At 46.2% G+C, this 20,000-nt stretch overlaps 1 protein-coding gene across 3 annotated transcripts in view; it reads right to left on the bottom strand.

Annotated features, from left to right (window-relative positions):
• Positions 1-20,000, bottom strand: part of herc1 (HECT and RLD domain containing E3 ubiquitin protein ligase family member 1) — a 79,704-nt gene that overhangs the window by 44,023 nt on the left and 15,681 nt on the right. For 2 of the 3 annotated variants that reach the window (XM_061068436.1, XM_061068434.1), the window contains exons 15-38: positions 19,621-19,773; positions 18,365-18,497; positions 17,458-17,649; positions 16,691-16,915; positions 13,551-13,724; positions 13,345-13,459; positions 13,112-13,232; positions 12,766-12,937; positions 11,217-11,583; positions 9,984-10,104; positions 8,735-8,786; positions 7,699-7,970; positions 6,659-6,874; positions 6,429-6,549; positions 6,089-6,326; positions 5,825-5,997; positions 5,536-5,691; positions 5,340-5,446; positions 3,713-3,823; positions 3,460-3,630; positions 2,383-2,622; positions 1,894-1,977; positions 1,157-1,716; positions 1-158 (exon numbers count right to left, since the gene is read on the bottom strand). The exon at positions 1-158 is cut by the window's left edge and continues 446 nt beyond it. In XM_061068436.1, the coding sequence (XP_060924419.1) occupies positions 1-158; positions 1,157-1,716; positions 1,894-1,977; positions 2,383-2,622; positions 3,460-3,630; positions 3,713-3,823; positions 5,340-5,446; positions 5,536-5,691; positions 5,825-5,997; positions 6,089-6,326; positions 6,429-6,549; positions 6,659-6,874; positions 7,699-7,970; positions 8,735-8,786; positions 9,984-10,104; positions 11,217-11,583; positions 12,766-12,937; positions 13,112-13,232; positions 13,345-13,459; positions 13,551-13,724; positions 16,691-16,915; positions 17,458-17,649; positions 18,365-18,497; positions 19,621-19,773 (4,432 nt within the window). The remainder of the gene's footprint in view (positions 159-1,156; positions 1,717-1,893; positions 1,978-2,382; positions 2,623-3,459; positions 3,631-3,712; positions 3,824-5,339; positions 5,447-5,535; positions 5,692-5,824; positions 5,998-6,088; positions 6,327-6,428; positions 6,550-6,658; positions 6,875-7,698; positions 7,971-8,734; positions 8,787-9,983; positions 10,105-11,216; positions 11,584-12,765; positions 12,938-13,111; positions 13,233-13,344; positions 13,460-13,550; positions 13,725-16,690; positions 16,916-17,457; positions 17,650-18,364; positions 18,498-19,620; positions 19,774-20,000) is intronic. The other variant, XM_061068435.1, reaches the window with a different exon arrangement.

Here is a 20,000-nt window from a genome sequence, read left to right on the forward strand (position 1 = left end):
TCTTCTCGTGGCGCCGCACGCCGAGCTTGGCGGCGGTTTCCTCGTGGATGCTGGTGAGGTAGGTGAGGTCCAGCAGCAGCGAGGCGGTGAGGCCTCGGAAACGAGCCACGTCGAAGGGCAGCGGCTCGCACGGCTCCAGGTTGTACAGCGGAGTGTCACTAGGCGACCAGAAAGTTGGGAAGCTTTAATCGACGGAAGCGGAGAGTGAAGGAGACAAGGGAAGGAAACACAAAGTGAGGGAGAGGGCAGGAGAGAGAGAGAGACCAGCATGCAAGACAGAGAACAGATGTGGAAAGAAAACATGCTGCGTAGAGTCCAGAAGCAAAACGACAAGAGAGAGAACAGTGGAACACAGTGAGGGAACATGGAGGTGAAGAGGAGGTGAAGAGGAAGAGGTCGATGCAGAGGAAGATGGAAACAGAAACATTGAGAAATCACATGGTGTGTGGACTCCTCTGGTTCCTCTGGTTCCTGCACGGACACGTCTTCACTGGGTTCTAGCTCTAAACACATCACGTGTTCTACGATGGAGGTTTACAGCCTCTAGACGAGAGACCTTCGTAAACACATCTGATCTCGTTTTAGTTTGATAAGCATAAGGTTGTGTTTTATTCTCTTCCTGATTGGAAGAAGCAGATCGGTGCTAACACTCGTCCCTTCTCTCACGTTTCACCATCGCTGTTCCCCGTCTGTAGTCATTCTGTTACTAAGCAACTAACTGCAGAGTGGAAAAAATACTTCCTGTTTACCAGTGTACGTGAACGGTCATGTGACATGCCTTTGCAAATCAAATCCAACAATAAGCATATTTTATCCATAATTGTAACATAAGATAAAAACATCGTGAGCCTCACGATTGTCTTTGTCTCTTCGTGAACCTTGAGGTGATTTTGACGGATCGATTTACTTCATCAAAGGACAAAGAGCTAGATCTGCATGTAGCTCATTTTTTGCAAACTACCTCAAATCAATAACCTTTGTGTGATTCCCCTTCATCTATAGAGAGGATCATATTCAGTGAGTATCCAGAAGAGGGCGCTATGCACAGCCTATTAGTTTGATAAACCTACACAAATACATCAGTAATTAAAAACATAAACATATAAACAAAGCATCATGATAAGAACAAAGAGCCCCAGCAGAGCGTGTCCGGTACCTGATGGTGATCTCCGCCTCGTCCCACTGCACCTTGGCGGAGGTGCTGCCTTCCTTCACCACGCCCAGCAGGGTGGCGTGGCGTCCCGTCTGCTTGTGCACGCATCGCCCACCCACACGCAGGCCTGCGTCCGCCCCCCCGATCACCGCCAGCACCGGCCACACCTCCGTGCACAGCGTTCTCAGGTGGTGCTCCGACAGCTCCCCCAAGCCGTGCTGGCGCCCGTGGCGTCCCCGGTCCTCCTCCGTCCTGGTGGTGGTTTCCTGGCTCTCCCTCTGGGCGTCGTGCTCCTCGCGGCTCTGCACCGAGCGGCTCTTCTTCAGTCTCTGACCTCCGCTGCCACCGGACGCTCCGGCGGACTCTCGGAAGCAGACCTTGATCTGGTGAAGCCGCTCCACCATGGTCTTGTTGATCCCGTGGGTCCAGTGCTCGGTGCGGTGCAGGATGCGGATCAGCTGAGTGGTGGCCTCGGCCAGGACCGTGGCCATGGGGCTGCAGACCGGGTCTCCAGGGAGGAGGTCCCGAGGTGTTCCCCTCATCTGCATATCACAGATCTTAACCTAGAGCCGTGCAGAGACAAGTTCAACACACACAGGACGGGAGTCAGACAAAACTGTTTAGTGCGCTCCCTAAATTACAACGTGAAACCGAAACAAACCAGATCATAAACATTATAAATCAAACTAAATGATTCTGTTCTGCAGAGAAAGAGGAAGCGTGTCTCTCTGTTCTCTGACCTTCTCTCCTGGGTTGCTGCTGTAGAACATCACACAGGGAAACAGCTCCGTGGCGTCCACGTCCTCGAAGGCCAACTTGGGCTCCTGAGGAAACACGAGTCCAGAGTGAGAGAGCAACACAGACGCTGGAGGGGAGAAACTGAGAGGTTTATTATATATATTCTGTCTGTTGTTTAAACTTATTAGTTGGTGCAAACACAAATGATCACTATAGTCTCTCTCTCTCTCTCTAACACATGTAAAGACTCAAAACTGTGAACGTTTCCAGTCCAGACATGACCTGTGAGCAGATCACCTGATCACTAGAACCAAGCATTCGTACAGGAAGCTTTGTGATCCTTTTGATTTCTCTATCTGTGACTATGAGCTGATTCCACTGTGTAAGAGAACATAGTGAACATGTGAACAGACATAGAGTCACATGAGAATCCTCCCAGAGGTCGTGTTAAAGGAGCCGAGCTGCAGCTGGTTGGTTGAATGGTTTCTCACTTCTCCATTCTTGCCGAACGAGACGGTCCTGGCCTCCATGTCCAGGACGCAGGTGATGAAGTCTCCCTGCGTGAAGCTGCTGAGCGTCAGCGTCTGCTCTCCGTTGTGATACAGGTTCCCGCTGTACGCCCGGTACAGCCACATGTCGGACGTGGTGCGGTGGTTGAAGTCGTGCACGGGCCAGCGGGACACCCCCACACACGTGCCCTCGTTGCCTCGGTTCTCCTTCACGATGTAGAACTTCACAGGGAGAGAGACAGGAGGACAACTTCAACAGAGACACTTCATACTGTTGACTTGGACTCTTTCTAGTAACTGAACGCTGTCTTCACTGTGAGTGATTGTAATCTGCACCTTTCCACTTCCTCTACACAACACAACATTAACAGTAGGGACGGGAACCAGCAGGGAGCTCCCGATACGATACTCTCACGATACTTAGGTGGCGATACGATATGTATTGCGATTCGATATTACGATTTCCTGGGATTTCTTTTGGTTATTACTATTGTTATACTGTTATACTGGACCATGGAAAAATGTTGACTCATTCCTTCAAATACAACACAGTCAAATTCACTTAGAGCTTTACAAGTTTTATTTCAAATATTAACATTAACTTAACGACTGCCGGGCAGCCAATAGAGAAAATAAATAAAAATGTGCCCTGTTATTGTATAGCCCCTGTCAACTGCACACAAACTGACAGATTAAGAAATGTAAGCCACCTAGGCTACTTTTAAACAATAAATAAAAGGTAAATTAAATAGAATGAATAAAAGTTTACTTAAAATATAAACTTTGAAATAAACAAGAAGTAGACTATTGTTGTTTGCATGTAGGCAATGCAAAGCTAGTGCTTGGGTATGTTTAGATTCTTGTGCAAAAACAAGAGCTGGTCAACATGCTCTGGGGTGATGTTGCCCCCCCCCATATATCCCCCCCGGTATAAACCAATAAATATGTTTTAAAAAAAATCGATTTGGGAGGCAGCATATCGATTTAAAATCGTCATTCACAAGAATCGCGATTTGTAACTGAATCGATTTTTCCCCATCCCTAATGAACAGCATGTACCTTCCACTGGTAGCACCCGGAGGAGACCCCGGTGGAGGCCAGGCCGTAGCCTTTGCCTCCGCTGCCGTGCGTCAGCCCCTGGCTGTTCTCCACCACGCAGCACTGGGCCTTCTCCGGGTCGAAGGACACTTCCTGGATGGGAAGGTTCTCGTCCTCCTCCTCGGACTCGCCCTGGGGAGAACAGAGCTCGTCAGACATTCACAGGAAGCACGACAGTGAAACCCAGCAGGGGGCGGAGGGGGGGGGGGCACACCTGCAGTTTAAGCTCTTGGACCTTTTCTTTGATCTGGATGGAGTGCTTGGCCTGAGCGATGGGACCTTCCCACATGCAGTCGGACAGCAGAGAGAAGAGCCGCTCCACCACCTGCAGCAGAGGAAGGCAGCAGCTTGTTTGTTTGGTTCAGTACAACTTTACACTTTTGTTAAAGTGGACAAATCAAACAAAAAACTCAACAGGGACATCTGGTCAATTCAGACAACACAACTTGTCAGATGCAGTTCAGACTACATGACTTGCTGTCTCCTGTTCCTCAGTCTCACAGTGAGATCAACACAACTGACTGGTGACTAGGGGCGGGAACCAGCAGGGACCCCCCCGATACGATACTATCACGATACTTAGCTGGCGATACGATATGTATTGCGATTCTGTAAGTATTGCGATTGGATATTGCGATTTCCTGGGATTTCTTTTTTTTTTTAAATACTGGACCATGGAAAAATGTTGAATCATACCTTCAAATACAACACAGTCAAATTCACTTAGAGCTTTACCAGTTTTATTTCAAATATTAACATTAACTTAATGACTGCCGGGCAGCCAATAGAGAAAATAAATAAAAATGTTCCCTATTATTGTATAGCCCCTGTCAACTGCACACAAACTGACAGATTAAGAAATGTAGGCCACTTAGGCTACTTTTAAACAATAAATAAAAGGTTAATTAAATAGAATGAATAAAAGTTTACTTAAAATATAAACTTTGAAATAAACAAGAAGTAGGCTATTGTTGTTTGCATGTAGGCGATGCAAAGCTAGTGCTTGGGTGTGTTTAGATTCTTGTGCAAAAACAAGAGCTGGTCAACATGCTCTGGGCTGATGTTGCTCCCCCCATATACACCCCCCCCCCCCGGTATACACCAATAGATATGTTTAAAAAAAAAAAAATCGATTTGGGAGGCAGCATATCGATTTAAAATTGTCATTCACAAGAATTGGGATTTGTAACTGAATCGATTTTTTCCCCCGTCCCTACTGGTGACGTGGTTACACACTACACAACTGACTGGTGACGTGGTTACACACTACACAACCGTCCACCAGGAGAAACCCTGGCGTCCGGTCGGTGGTTCTCACAGATTCCTGTCGAGAGTCAATCTGCTGAACTGCCTCTTTGCAGAGTTTAACTGACCTGAGCACACTGGCTCAAAGAACATGACAAAGACACAACCTTTAAGGACGTTGTTGTGTCTTTCAAGCAGCAGTGTCTTGTCGAAGTTGATGTTCAATGACTCTCAGCGGACCCAGTACTTACAAGTATAATATTTATTACACAAGAGTATTACAGGTCAGGACGAGCTTCTAGAAAACTCAGAGACAAGACAACGAGTTTTATTTGTGGAGGTGGGACCCCAACACTAGAGATAACATGACATCACACAACCTGGCCTTTGACCTAAATAAGGACATGTTTAGTGTCTTGTAATGCAAGGTGTCTTCATTTTACAGTTCAAAGATAACGAATAACATCTGGGACAGTGTTCAAAGAGTCTGAGAATTTGAGAATCAACACGCCTCAGATGTTCAAAGGTCATTGTGTTGTACAACCATGCTCAGAAGATCTCTCAGCTACATATACTCTAACGTGTTCAGAACCAACCTGTGTCATCTGGTCATCCTCCATGTTGGCTTCACATGCCGGCAGAACCGCCTCCAGAACGTGAAGCGCCAGGAGCCGAGTCCTCAAGTTCCCCACCAGAGGGAGCCCTGGAACCAACACCAGTTCATGTCTGAGTTGTGTTTCACGTTGTCGAAGCATCACACGTTTATCTGAGTTGTGTTACAGCCGGTTGTACCTGAGCAGCATTTCTGTGCAGCGATGTTGAGCAGCACCTCGGTCCATTTGGGGGAGGCCATCTTGGACTGGATGGCCTTGGACGACACAACTCTCCTGAGGAAGACCAGGAAGTCCCCGAGGTGCAGCTCTGCCGTGTGCTGCTTACGAATCAACGCTGGAAAACACAACAACAACAACAACACAACCACACAGTTACAGGCAGGATACGACATTTCGTGGAATACAGACAACTCTGAAAACTGATCTGAGGCCATTAACCAGTAAGGAGAGCAGCGTTCTCTCATCACCTCTCAAGTCCTTCTTCTCGGAGTCGGCACTGTCCTCCTGCTTGTTGTCTTCTTGGTCTTTTCCCGACGACAGGAGACCGACTCCAGCCTGAGACAACAGGTTCTTCAGCTGACTGCAGAGCAGGTCCAACAGCGACTGAACCACCTTCGGACTCAACTTGTCTGCATAAGTCCTGTGAATCCAAAGACACACGCAGAAGTTGATGTCATCCTTTCTCTGTTTCCAGGTTCACAGAGTAGTGACAGAACTTTCAAACGTCTCACCCGGTGCTGATGGCCAGAATCTGCAGCAGGCGCGTGGACGCCACCTTCAGGGCGGTGCTGAGCTGAGACACTCCGGGTTTCTGCAGCAGCTGCAGCGGCTGGCCCAGCATGGTCTCGGTGCCGCAGAGCTGAGACAGCACGTTGAGCAGCCCACTGGAGATGGCCAGGGACACGTCCACCGGCTGGTAGCGCACGCTCAGCGCAAACACTGTGACCAGCAGGAGGCGCTGCTGCGCTTCTAGGAGGGAGAAGGGAACACGGGGGAGAAGTAAAGCCTCAGATTGACTGTAGGAAGAGTGAATATATAAACAGGTGTATCTATCGAGGTGGTTTGTGTTACCTATGTGGTGCTTGTTGGCCTGCAGCGCTCTCTCCAGCGTCACAGACAGCTGCTGGTAGATCTTGTGGACCGCGGTCTGGATTTCAATCTGCAGGCTCCTCTTAGCGGACTTCACACCATCCTGGAAAACACAGTGATATGATGAGACACTCGTAGAACACATGGAGAATATACTTCACCTCAAAATAAGACCTCTGAGGCTCCTCAATGCCAGGAAGTGGAAGTATCACCTGGTAGTGATGCAGCTGCACGCTCTCTCTCTTCAGCGCTCCGGTGCCCACCGTGCCGAGGCCGAAGCAGCCGGCCAGGAACTGCAGCCGCACCGAGGTGAGCAGCGAGGACGACTGGAAGGCGCCGCTGGACCGGTCGGCGCCGCCGGGCTGGCTGCCCTTCTCCTCCATGCCGGAGATCAACACCACGATCTGGTGAAGCGCCTCCAGACGCAGCTGAAGTGACACGTCCCAGCAGTCAAGTTCATATTCCAGCAGGGTTACACATCCAACTCTTTGATTATGTTCTCATTTCTCTGTTCGTCAGCAGGATAACTCAAAAATGATTTGTAATCTTATTGAGGGATCGAGCAGAAGGAAGAACTTTTGCACTAGAGCCAGGATTTTGTGTTTTTTCACTTTCTTCAACTCTCTCTGTTAATCGACATCCGGACATCAGAAAGTTTACACATCTTCCGCCGCACACTAAAAACATACCTCTTCCAACTATACCTTGAATACATTTTTTTTTTTAAAAGCACTTAAATGGCACTTACTTAGAGCATTTTGGAGTTTTGCTTTTGCATTTTGGAGTTTTGCTTTATTTTCAAAGAAATTGTACTTTCTTGATTCCTGTTGTTCTTGGTTTGTACGCTCTGGGTTAGGGTACTGTAAGTCGCTTTGGATAAAAGCGTCAGCTAAATGAAATGTAATGTAACCGGCCCCCAGGCCCAGCGCTCAAGATTTATCAAAAGTATGAATAGCAATTTCTCAATTTCTCTTGAGAGATCTTCCAGGATTACCAACCCTAGCTTTAAGTCTTCAATTTGAATCATTGGGTTTTGAATCACATGACAGGAAAGTGAAAGTGCGACAGACAAACTGGTTTGGACAAAGCTCACCAGCTTCATGTTGCTGAACTAAAGGCTTTTCTTAGGATTGAATATTATCAACTAAAGTAAAAGACATAAGATTCCTGGTGTCTGTTGTTAAACCAAACTCCTGATCACTTCATGTTTCCTCACAGCAGTCATCAGACGTCACTCTTCAGTCGCTCTCACCTCTGCTCGGCTCTGCTGCTGCTCCATGGCCAGGATGGTGGCCTGAGGGCTGGTGGACATGCTCTCCTCCGGCTCCTTGAAGGCCGGAGCCAGGCCCACGTCGCCGCTGATGTAACTGACCATGTTGTCGATGAGGGCGTAGACGCCCAGGGAGCGGCTCAGGTCCAGGTCCGACTCCTCGTAGGAGAAAGCCGAGCTGTAGCTGCGCTGGCGACTCAGCTTGGCCCGGAACCAGGACTCGGCCAGGGAGTCGGGGGAGCTCTGGAGGAGGCCTGGGGGAGGGAGGGAGAGAAGAGCCTTTCAGATCCATCTGATGGATGAACCACGGCACTACAGCACTCAACAGATCTGCAGAGCGATGCATTATTACTCTGGATCAGTTCATCAAAAGGCCAGATGCTCATTGTTCATGCGGCTCAAGCCTCCTCAGCCGTTAGCAACTCGTCTGTAATGGACACTCTGAACTTTCAATACCCGCGGAGGAGAAATGCTGCTCTGGAGAAGTGGAATGATCATCAGCTCCTGTCTTTCTGAAAGCACTCAAGTCAAAGTATCATGATGATTTCTTTACAAGTGCAGCTGGTGAGATCCGTGAAACCTCTCCAGCGTGACGGATCACATTCCTCACAGCAGGGGGCGTCACTGAGCAAAGTCACAAACATTCCAAGAAGGAGCTGTTACACATCTGTGTGTGCGTCTGTCGTTATGTCATGGCTCACTGCTCAGTAAGTAGAATATGAAGCAGCTGAACACAAGGCCCTGGTCATGAGAGATGAATGAGAGGGGGGGGGGGGGGTCATCCCGGTCAGTGAGAGCTGAGCTGACGAGAGGAGGAAGAAGAAACATGCCATGGTGTACTTGCTTGGAGCTCCTCTTGTGTCTGGGGCTCAACTGGCCCAAAAGAAGCAAATAAACTATTCACACAGGAGATTAAAAGACAGAGAGACAAGAGGAAGGGATGAAAGACGACAAAACACACGAAGTGGATTCATCCTCAGTCACAACGTCTCACAGGTTCAACAGGAAGCATCTTTACCTCGTTTCTTGTGGGAGAACGCCAAGTCCAGGTCCACGTTCCTCCTCCCACTCTGAAACACAGAGACACAATCTGATGAGGACACGGCCGTTCGCTGAAAGGACCTGAAACTAATATCACGGTTTTGTTCACGTTTTGAAAGGTCAGTTCTATAGCAAAGTAATAATTTAATAGTGTTTGTGATTTGTTTGGTAGATGGCAGCAGTGACACTGGTGTGGTTGTGGTTCACTTCCTCATATTCACCGACTTTTTTTTTTACAATATGTTTATAAGGTTTTTTCAGGTTATTAAGTTCAAACAGACCAAAACTAGGGGTAAGTAAGAAATTATTCCAAAATGAAAGGAAAAGAGAAAGAAAGAAAAAAGAGTCAATTGAAATAGAATAAAATAAAAGGAATAAAAACAGAACAAAAAATTAAAAAAATTAAAAAACCTAACAAACAGGGCTTACAACTCAAGACAATGAAATGTATTGATGCATCACTAGTTTATATAGAGATTATAGGTTTGTGAATGTTTAATTGCAGCACACCCAAGATACAGTCTACGTCCACATTAATACTTTCTCGTATAAATACATTAAAAGAAAGAGGTGAGTATATTCTATGATATTCACAGACGTGACTGGTTCCTACACTCGTCTGTTTGAACCGACCCGTTCACCTGCTTCCCCTCATCACACATCTTGCAGGATAAAGTGATTATGTTTTACTTTTTAAAGAGAAGCTGTATAAGGACAAGTATTCAGAGAAGGTAAAACAAATGGTGGATTTTTAAGTGAGTAGGCTGTTGATTCATCATGGTGATGAAGGTGTTGCACATGTCATGGTGCATCCTCACACCGGTGATAACCACACACCAGTGATAACCTCACACCAGTGATAACCACACACCAGTGATAACCTCACACCAGTGATAACCACACAGCAGTGATAACCACACACCAGTGATAACCACACACCAGTGATAACCACACACCAGTGCTAACCACACACCAGTGATAACCACACACCAGTGATAACCTCACACCAGTGATAACCACACACCAGTGATAACCTCACACCAGTGATAACCACACAGCAGTGATAACCACACACCAGTGATAACCACACACCAGTGATAACCTCACACCAGTGATAACCACACACCAGTGATAACCACACACCAGTGATAACCACACACTGGTGTACTGCCCACCAGGACTACTTCACATGTTTTCAACACAGATCACAGCAGTGGGAGACTTACCAGAGAGCAACCCTCTTCGTCGGACTCGGGCTGGGAGAGGTCCGACTCGCTCCTGGACTTCATCAGTCTGTAGCTCGGGCTGCTCTGCACCGAGCGGCTCTCTGCACTCAGACTCTCACTCCTGCACACAAACACATCACAGCAGCCGAGTTATCTTCTTCATCAGTGACAACACAACACAATCAATCACAGCTGACACTGGAACAGCCCTCAGTCGAGCTCAAACCTCCGCTAATGACTAACATTGGATCTGCATGAAACTACACACACTCATGAACATCAGTCCTCTAAACATGTCAGGGTTATTCATTGAGATCAGCATCTTATTCTCCAGTGAAGGTTCTGTGACCCGATAAAAACCCATCAAGCTGTTGCTTCTGAGAGACTCTCCGGTTCATGGTGCTCCAGGAGATATGTGGAGTACATGTAGATCCACATTCAGAGGAAACTCGCTGAAATGAGTGAAAACTGGGTCAAGAACTTCCTCTGTGACCTCCAGAACTGCCATGTCAGCATAACTCTGCTTTGAAAAGGCAGCGAGGTGCAAGTGATTAGAATGAGGTTCAAAACACAAGTGTTCACAGTGTAGTATAGTTTCAATTGTAAGTTCTTTGCTGCTGTGATTCCTGTTGTTCATTTAGAGACTTTTCTTAAAGTGACCAGAGGAGCTGAACCAACAGGAGATGATGTGATGAGTCAGCAGTCTGACAGATACACTAGTTTATTGTTCTGCTCAGTAAAAAACCACATCACATCACATCACCCCTGGTTGACTTCATCCTCTGGAGTGAGACAGATCCCGGTTCAGGGCCTGATCTCTAAATCTGGAATAGTTCCAGGAGCTGATTTTTATTCATCACAATGATAAAAGCAGCTTTGATCATAAGGAATGAAATTCAAGACTCAAGTCCCACAAATACTGACACTTAATTAATGATAAGTTGAAGTAGTTTAGTAGAGAACAACCCTGGATTACAAACTGCCCCCGGAAAACTACTTTTAAAGCTCGACAGAAGTAGTTTTAAATGAACGTTAACATAATTAACACTTGGATGCATTCAGTGTGTAATATCATGTGTTATTAGTTAGTTTAAGATTCGTGTGAAACTATCTTTTTATTCATTTATGCATCAGGAGACGGTTTGAACCGATCAGGCTGTAAACAGGTGAGAGCGTCTCCTTCCCGAGTCGAGGGACCCAGCTCTTCAGCAGTGGACAGTGAGCTGCTCTGACCTGGTCATGAAGCTCAGGCACTCGTGCGTCCCGGGGGCCGACTGGGCCGGACCCTCCTCCTGGTTCTGTTTGCTCAGCTCGCCCAGCACCGGGCTCACCCCCAGCAGCAGCAGGGCACAGCGGTGGATCACAGAGTTGCAGGCGGCCGTGTACAGGTCCTGTCCCTCTGGGAGACCCGCGCTGCCCCTCCTGCCCTCCTGGGACAGAGCGCCGTCCTCGTCTCCTCCTCCTGCTCCTCCTCCTCCTCCTGCTCCTCCTCCTCCGCTCCTGGACCCCGAGCCGGAGCCCAGGCCCGTGCTGCTGCTCGCCCGCTCTCTGTCCCGACTGCGAGCTACCTCCCGTGCTGAGAGGAAACATTGAAAGATTTCTGTGTTGGGCGATATGTGCAAACACACACACACACACAGACAGACACACAAAACACAGAAAATGCTGGGTTAGAGGAAAAGCAGCAGCTGCACGAAGCACGCAGGTTTCACTAGACTGCAAAATCTAAAACTAAAGCTCGTGCAAACACAACAAACCAACACGTGTTCGACTCGGTGGAGAAGGATCGTCTCTCACAACCAGGAGAATCTTATTTTACATCGATACGTTTTAGTTTTAAGAATTCTAGATTCCACTCGCAGGAATAAGCCCCGCCTACACCTGATCACATGACCCTTCCAATACGCTGGGCAGGTGCTCGTCTATAGAAACTGTTCAGATAACAGATCAACTGCTGCACATGTTGGTGGTTGTAGTTTTATAAAATGAGGAAAGTTCAACAGTTGCTGGCAAAGACACTGTTGTAACTTTTGTAATTTGTTTCCGTGTTGTTATCACGAGAGCTTGACTTGTGTCTCTGTGGAATGAGCCTGTGACACACACTGGTCTCCACCAGGGGGTTTGACAACGTGTTTGTTTGTTTATTAATTCAAAGGGTTTATGGTTAAACTGAAAAATATCAAAACTAAAATGCATTTCTTTGTCATAAGGGGTTAATAACGACATCTTAGGAATGATCGACTATTTCTAGCAATATATATATATTTATATATACATTATTTACAAATAGCAATGATATGTTTACAAAACACATCGTCAGTATTTACATCTTCTTCTCCCTAATATCTGAATTGGCATCAGCCTCTAAAATCCAGATGTGTTTGGAATTCACTGCTGGTGGTTGTTTGTTTTATTTTGTGTCACGTGTTACGTCGTGACTGATTCATTCACGAAACATTACACATGCTTATCGTGTCTGTGTAACCACGATATGTTGTTTCCATGAAAATAACTGAACAACTTTGTCTTCCTGGTTTTTGTGAGTCTTACAACTGCCCAAGTGTCAGCATCAACACACAGAGGAATGGAGATGAATCACTTACCCAGCAGCACTGCTTTGTTATTTTTAGGATTACAAGTCAATGTAATTATTTATTTATAACATTAACACAGACTGAATAAACTTCCCCTTCAGCAGAACTAGCGGGACACAGCTACACAGAATCTGGCAGTTTGCACAATGAAAGCATGAGAACACAGGACTGAGGGCAGATGTACGTACTTCCAGCTGTCATCACTTCATGCTCCCGGTCCTCCTCTTCGTCGTCTTGCTCCTGATGCCCCTCCTCTCTCTCGCGGTCGGCTCGCTCCTCCAGCTCCGCCTCCTCGTCGATGGTGCGTGTGAACGAGTGCTCCTGAGGGTCCAGGTCCAGAGAGTCCTGGTTGTCTGAGATCTGTCACCGGGTGAGACACCAGGAGCCATGAGGTCGTTTGGTTTCATGAACAAAGTAGAAACATCAAATAAAAGAGGAAAAACAACGTTGAGGAACATCAGAAAAGTTCAGTGTGTGTACATGTGTGTGTCTGTGTGTGTGTGTGTGTGTGTGTCTGTCTGTGTGTTTACTCACCCTCCTCTCACGTGAGGACGAGCGGGTCTGGATGAAGTCCATGTTCTTACAGGCCAGCAGACGGTTCCGGACCTTGTAAACACTGCGATAGACTTCAGCAAGCGACTTCGAAGGTTGGTACCTGAAGGAGAAACGTTACAACTCGTGACATCACTCGAGGATTTAAGTGATAAATGATTCCATAAGGAGCACACGCATCATGTGACTCCTCTGAACGCCTCAGGGGTCAGTACCTTCCCTCTCCACAGGCTTGGCTCAGCATCCCTGTGTGCTTCAACAAGGAGGCCAACACGAACCTGGACACAGTGTCCAACAGAGACTCATTGCTGAGAGACGCGTTGTCCCAGTCTGCAACAGAAGACACATCACCGTCAGACACAGTTCCAGGTTAATCACTCCAGCAGAGAGAAGAAGAGATTCCTCATGTCCCTGCTCAGACCTTTGCTCATGGCATAGTCCTGCATGTTGATCCAGAGGCTGTTGGCCGGTTCTTTAGAGGAACCCAGAGCCAGGTCCACCAGGACGCTGGAGTCCGGGTGCAGCGTGCAGTCAAAGGGCTTCTGCTCTTCGTTCCCAGACAGCGCTGCGTCCAACAAGGAGCTGATGCAGGTGTCTGAGGGACGAAGGGAAGAGACATTCATCAGCTCAACGTGTCTCAGAGGAAACAAGAGTCCACTGAGGACAGAGAGCAACACGTCCCACTGGATGTTAACAACAGTAACATGTAGTTACTGTGAGGTTCTGTCATTTCAGTTTGCTTTATTCGGTCTCTTTGTGTTTCTGGTTCCTGTCTTATTTTGTAGTCTTGTGTTCCTTGGGTGTTGTCTCTGTCTTCACTTCCTGTCGGTGATTATCTTCTTCAGTCCTCATGTGTTTCACCTATGTCCAATTGCCCCTGTCTTCCCTGTGTATTTAAGCCTCTGTGTTTCCCCTTGTCCGGTGTCGGGTTGTACTTGTGTCTACACGTCGTCCTAACGGTTAGTCTTGTCTGCTGTCTCGTCAGCTTCTCCCCATGTTCTCAGTGCGCCTTGTCGCCAGTAGTTACCCGTTTGTGTTCCTGTTTTGTTTTTGTCCTGTTATAGGACTTCTGTTATATTAAATTACTTTATTTAAACTACTTGACCACCATCTGCTTTTAAACAAATGATCACTTATCGGCTTTGATCATTTCAGCCTACAGTGGTTTAACAGTTATCTCTCTGGTCACTCCCAATGTGTAAAGGTGGGCACAATAACATCACTTTTTTTAGATATTGACAAGGGGGTACCCCAAGGCTCTGTCCTTGGACCTTTACTTTTTATAATATATATCAATGAAATTGCCTCCACACTCACTCCACTTTCTCGGGTTCATCTTTATGAGGATGACACAGTTCTGTATTGTAGTGCCTCCAACATTGACTCCGCTATAAATAGACCAGGGTTTCCCCCAGTGCTGTATAGGCCTGGCGGGTCGCCAGGCTTTACTCCCCCCCCCCGCCAGGCTAAGCGTCGCATGTTTTTTTTATTTAAAAAAAAAAAAAAAATCCGTCACTCACGCACATCAACAACACTTCACTTCCTCATTGAGTCCCGATCCCCAAGCAACCATCCTATTGGTCCAAACAGTCACATGTCCCACCCAGACGCCTTCACTGACCCTCAGACATCAGAACGCTCCTTCAACACAGTGTTTTACTGAACATAAGTCAAAACCGAACATAAACATAAACCTAGTCCGTTACACGATTAGGCTGCAGCTATTTGGTTTTATTTATTTAAAAATAGGGTACTTATTATTTCATACATTTTCCACAAATATGAGGAGGACTCAAATAGCCCTACAAAGTTCTGTGTTTAATTTATTTCAAAGTAGGCCGACACTTGCCTGTGTATTTTGTTTGTTTGTTATCTTGTTGCTTGTCTGTTTGAGTAGCTGGCTGAAAGCAAAGAAGTAGTACGCTTACCTTTTATTGGTAACCTAACTGTTACGGTACATTGTTTCTGAAATAAGAGGACTGACTGCTATGTTCACAGCAAACTATCGATTAATCTGACGACTATTTTATCGATTAGTCGATTAATCTAAACGATTAATTTTCCTCCAAAAAAATCAAATTGACCATTTCAATTCAGTTAATTTTATTTTGATAACAACAAACTGTATGTCACCGTATAATACAGCACAAAACAAAATGTCTACAAAGGCTCAAATATTAAAGTGCAAAACTGTAGGTTTAAACTAGCAACTCCAACGTGATAAAAATAAATAAAAAAGAGGGCTTATAAGTTAAGTCAGCAGTGCAACTCAAAAAGATATCAAAGTATCTATTTAACCCCTTATCAAAATAAAAAAAGTTAGGTGTGCATATTAAACAAAGTGCAACATGTTTAGAGTATAAGAAACAATGGTGTCCAGCTCCCCCCCCCCCCCCGCGGGTGCCTTCTAGCAGCCCTACCACCAGGCTTAGCAAGTTTACTGGGGGAAACCCTGAATAGACTGCAGCTCTCCTTCCACATGCTAGAGAAGCAATTAAGTGACTTGAAGCTAGTCCTGAATTGTGCCAAAACCAAATGGACTCTTTTTACTAAAGCTAGAAGCACTGATTTTAACAGTTTAAAACTCTGCTCTAGAAATGGTACCACTCTGGAAAGGGTCACCAGCTATAAGTACCTAGGCATTTGGGTTGATGAGAAGCTCGATTTTAAACCACATGTGAGTCAACTCGTAAAAAAGCTAAGAACAAAATTGGGCTTTCTCTATAGAAATAGGTTCTGTTTCACTTTCCAAGCCAGAAAACGCATTATTGAGTCTGTTTTTATATCAGTTTTAGATTACGGTGATGTAATTTATGGAAATACATCCCACAGCACACTGAAATCTCTGGATGCTGTTTACCATTCTGCTCTGCGTTTTATCACAGGAGACCGCTATGGCACACACCACTGTACTCTCTATAACAAGGTTGGCTGGCCAGCCCTGTCTGAAAGAGAGATGGTCATTGGAAGATTTATATTTACAAAACAATCATTGGGCTAATGCCACTATATCTCTCCTCTCTCATCAACTGGAATTCTAATACCCACAATACTCGCTCCCAGAGCTGCTTTCAATGTATGTACCTCGTGTTAAGACCAACTTGGGGAAGACAGCTTTCTGTTATAAAGCCCCCTACATCTGGAATGAGGTCCAAAAATCTTTAAAGTTGTGCTCATTTGTTTCATTGACAGAGTTTTCGAGTCTGGTCTCATGAACATCTGACTTCTCCTGCAATGACTGTAACTGCTAGTTGACTTTGCCATAGTATTTTATTGACGAATTGTTTTATACCTTGTATTACTGTGTATATATATATGCATATTTATTTCATTCCTATTTATTCAATGTATTCACTTTTAATGTATCAACTTTTTTATTGTACCCTCGGCACCATTGTAAATGAGGGTCTTATCCCTCAATGTGTCTTCCGAGGCTTAAATAAATATTCAATCAAGCAATATTTTATAACCTCTGCATCCTGGGTCCATCTCTCCCTCAACTTACCGTGACAGTTACCAGTGTTAAACGTTTCAAAGAGACCTGAACTCAGAGTGTCCTACCGAGCTGAGGGAGGTCCATGGCCAGGCCGTTGCTGAAGAGGGGCGTTCTGAGCCAGTAAGCAGTGTCCTGCTCCTCCAGCGAGCTGGGGGCTCCCTGCAGCATCCCCCCGAGGCAGCGGCCCACCAGCAGGGCCACCGTCCTCTCCAGGTCCACCAGCCAGATCCAGGACAGGGCCGGCTGAGGCAGGGACATTCCTGAGGCCGGCTCGGCAAAGTCAGAAGCACCTGGAGAGTTCAAGAAGAGGACGAGCGGATAAATTCCATTGACTGCAGTGAAGAGGTTTGATGTGGGGGGGGGGCAATGTGTTTTTTGTGTCATTCAACAAGAATAACACATTTAACAGCTTCAGTTGGAACCAGAGGTGAAACCAGTTATCTAGAAAACAAGACCAGAGTCCAACGTGATGCTGACTTGGCAAGTGTCCCCAAAACAGAAAGACACAAAACCGACACAAGCTGAAACTATGATGATTAAACTTTGAGTAACACCAGAGCAACTGTAGAATGTACGTACCTCAGCATTAAGGTAATTCTATTCACTGATTAAACAGCCAAAGGAGGAGGGTTCGAACCCTGAGAGTTAAGAGTTTACTACATGTGGCTTTACAGGTTATCCCTGAACTAAGGTGTGGGAAAGAAACGCAAACCAGACAAACTACATGTGTAAACCATCTTTAAATAAGCTGAAAAACGTTTGCGTTTGAGTTTGGCTATACATCAGGCAGCCACTAGGGGTGCCTGTGTTCAGCTGGGTGTCGTGGTCTCACCGTGGAGAGGCCACTGCAGCTCCTGGTCCTCCAGAGGAGCCGCGGCAGGCAGCAGTCTGTTGAGCCGGTCCAGAGGAGGCAGCAGGTCCAGCAGCTGGCTCAGCAGCGGCCGGGCCACCGACACCGGCAGCAGCAGCAGAGAGTTGGTGATCTGGCACAGCATGCTGCCGGCTGCCGACACGTAGATCACATCTGGAGACCGGTGTTTTAGATTAGATTAGATTAGATTCAACTTTATTGTCATTGCACAGTACAAGAACATATGCAACGAAATGCAGTATAGCGTCTAACCAGAAGTGCAAAAAAAAGGCAGTAAAGTGCAGAGTATGTGCAAGTTAAAGTGAAAATGTGAAAATGTTTGTGCATATTAAAGTGAAAATGTAATAAATAGGAACTGTACAGTAGAAATATATATGGAATAAACAGTATTAACAGGAATTGAAGATATAAGGACGATGAATACACTATCAGCAGGCTAAAAATATAAATATATATAAAAATGAATACACTATAAGATAAAAGTATAAAAAGCAGTATAAAAAAAAAAGTAACAGTCAGTGCAATGTACAAAGTTTGGATCGGATGAGGAGAAGAAGGACAGGGAAGGAAAAGATGAAGTGAATGAACGATCTCTTTAGTTTGGTATCGTGATAATTAACATGGATAAAAAAGGACTGAATTAGATCTCGGGCTGGTGAGCATCAAACTGTTAGGAAGAGCAGACGACTCTTAAACATGTTTCCAACACAAACCAACGTGCATTGACTGACAGATAAAAAGTGTTTCAGAAACAAATTACTAACCCTGCCTTTAATAACATGGGCCAGATGATGAAAGTGTTTTACTTTGAAAAGATTGAGGTATAGAAACAGAGGAGAGGACACATTTCTTCTTCAGGCCTTTTCACCTTGTAGCTTCTCTCGTATGCTGCCGTTCCAGGAGCTCTCTTTGATCAGCGTGGCCGAGCGGGAGAAGATGTCTGTGGCGTGAGGAAGCAGGAGCTGCAGGTGCTTGTGAAGTAGAGCCACACTGCTGGAGTTCTGCAGAGAAACAGGGAGTTATAGGTTTTAATTAATGTATTACATCAAAACACAAAGGAATATTAATCCCACTCTAAAGCCAATGTGAATGAACTCGATCGTTCTTCACTCCTGGTTCAACTGACTCAGCAGGAGACCAGTTGGGGGTGTGCGTTCATGACATTGTCTCACCGAGGGAAAGACACACCTCCTCTAGTGTTTATGGGAAAGATGGCCGTCACCTTGTTTATTAAACAGGTTAATCTGTGTTTGAAAAACCCACGTCTACCTCATGATGACCCTTGACCTCATACAGGATGAGATGTTTCTGTCTCAAGTCTGTCAGTGTTCTCTCACTCCACCTTCTGGTGACTATGGACCAAACTACTGATTCATTTTTCCAAATTAAAGATCAAACAGTCACTGATGTCCCACGAGGAATCGGTTCAGACGGTTCCCGAGCAGAGAGGAACATGGTGGATTGTTGTGCTGCACGTGGTGTCGTCCAACGTTTACAAGGAAAACAAACTCTGCTGACTCCACTGAAAACTAAAGCACCAGCTGCAGCTTGATGCATAAATTATTCAGGGGGCGACGCCCTGATGCAATCTGCTGAACGTAGGACAGACGTGTGAGTCTGGATCTGTGGGAAGCTGCTCCTGCTGAAAGGTTTCTCCTCTCCACTGTTTGTTCGATGTGGGACCTGTTGGGTTTCTGATGGGTCTCCACCTCATGGTGTAGAAGGTCTGGAGATACAGCAACGTTTCCCTTTGAGCATCTGGACTGTGGCAGCGGCTGCAGTTTCATAATGAACCAGAGAGATTTATACACTTCTCATCACATTAGAGATCTCCAGCTTGGTGTTTTGCTGTTGCTGCAGTGTTTGTTATCGCACACGCTCTATGTGATATGATCCATAACACTTAGACCACTGGAATTAAAAGTGTCATAAGAAGAGATCAACTCCACTGAGCATCATGTCACTGCATTAATATGTTATGATCCCATCAGGTTCATTAGAAGGCTTCTCTCACGGCACAGGACTCACACAGTTAAATCAAGTGAAGCAGGACTTTGTGAAGTTCAGCCTCCAGCAGGGAGCGAGGTGAGGTGTGTGTGAACCTGATCAGCGGAGCGTCCCTACCTCGGTGACGGAGTTGATGTGGCAGTACGCTAACAGCTGCTTCTGCAGCGAGCACAGCAGCTGGTGCAGGTGGGCGGGCTGGCTGCTGTCGGAGGAGGACACGCCCGGCTGCAGCTTGTCACTGTTCTTCTCCAGCTCGCCGAACGCCTGGTCCTGTTTCACACAGCAGATTCAGAGAGGAACACTGAAGATCTCACACGTGGAAAGGGAAACTTCAAGGTTCATTTATTCATCTGAACATGCGTCTCCAACTGTTTGTATTCACACAACATGTAACATGTTCAAATGCACGTGGCAAACGTGAGCTCATCTAAGAGCTGACATCATTACTTGTATAATCTGGATTCTCTGTATCGTCCCATTTAGACCACACCACTACT

Source organism: Limanda limanda, chromosome 3 (genome assembly GCF_963576545.1).
Source record: "Limanda limanda chromosome 3, fLimLim1.1, whole genome shotgun sequence".
Lineage (NCBI taxonomy): Eukaryota > Metazoa > Chordata > Actinopteri > Pleuronectiformes > Pleuronectidae > Limanda > Limanda limanda.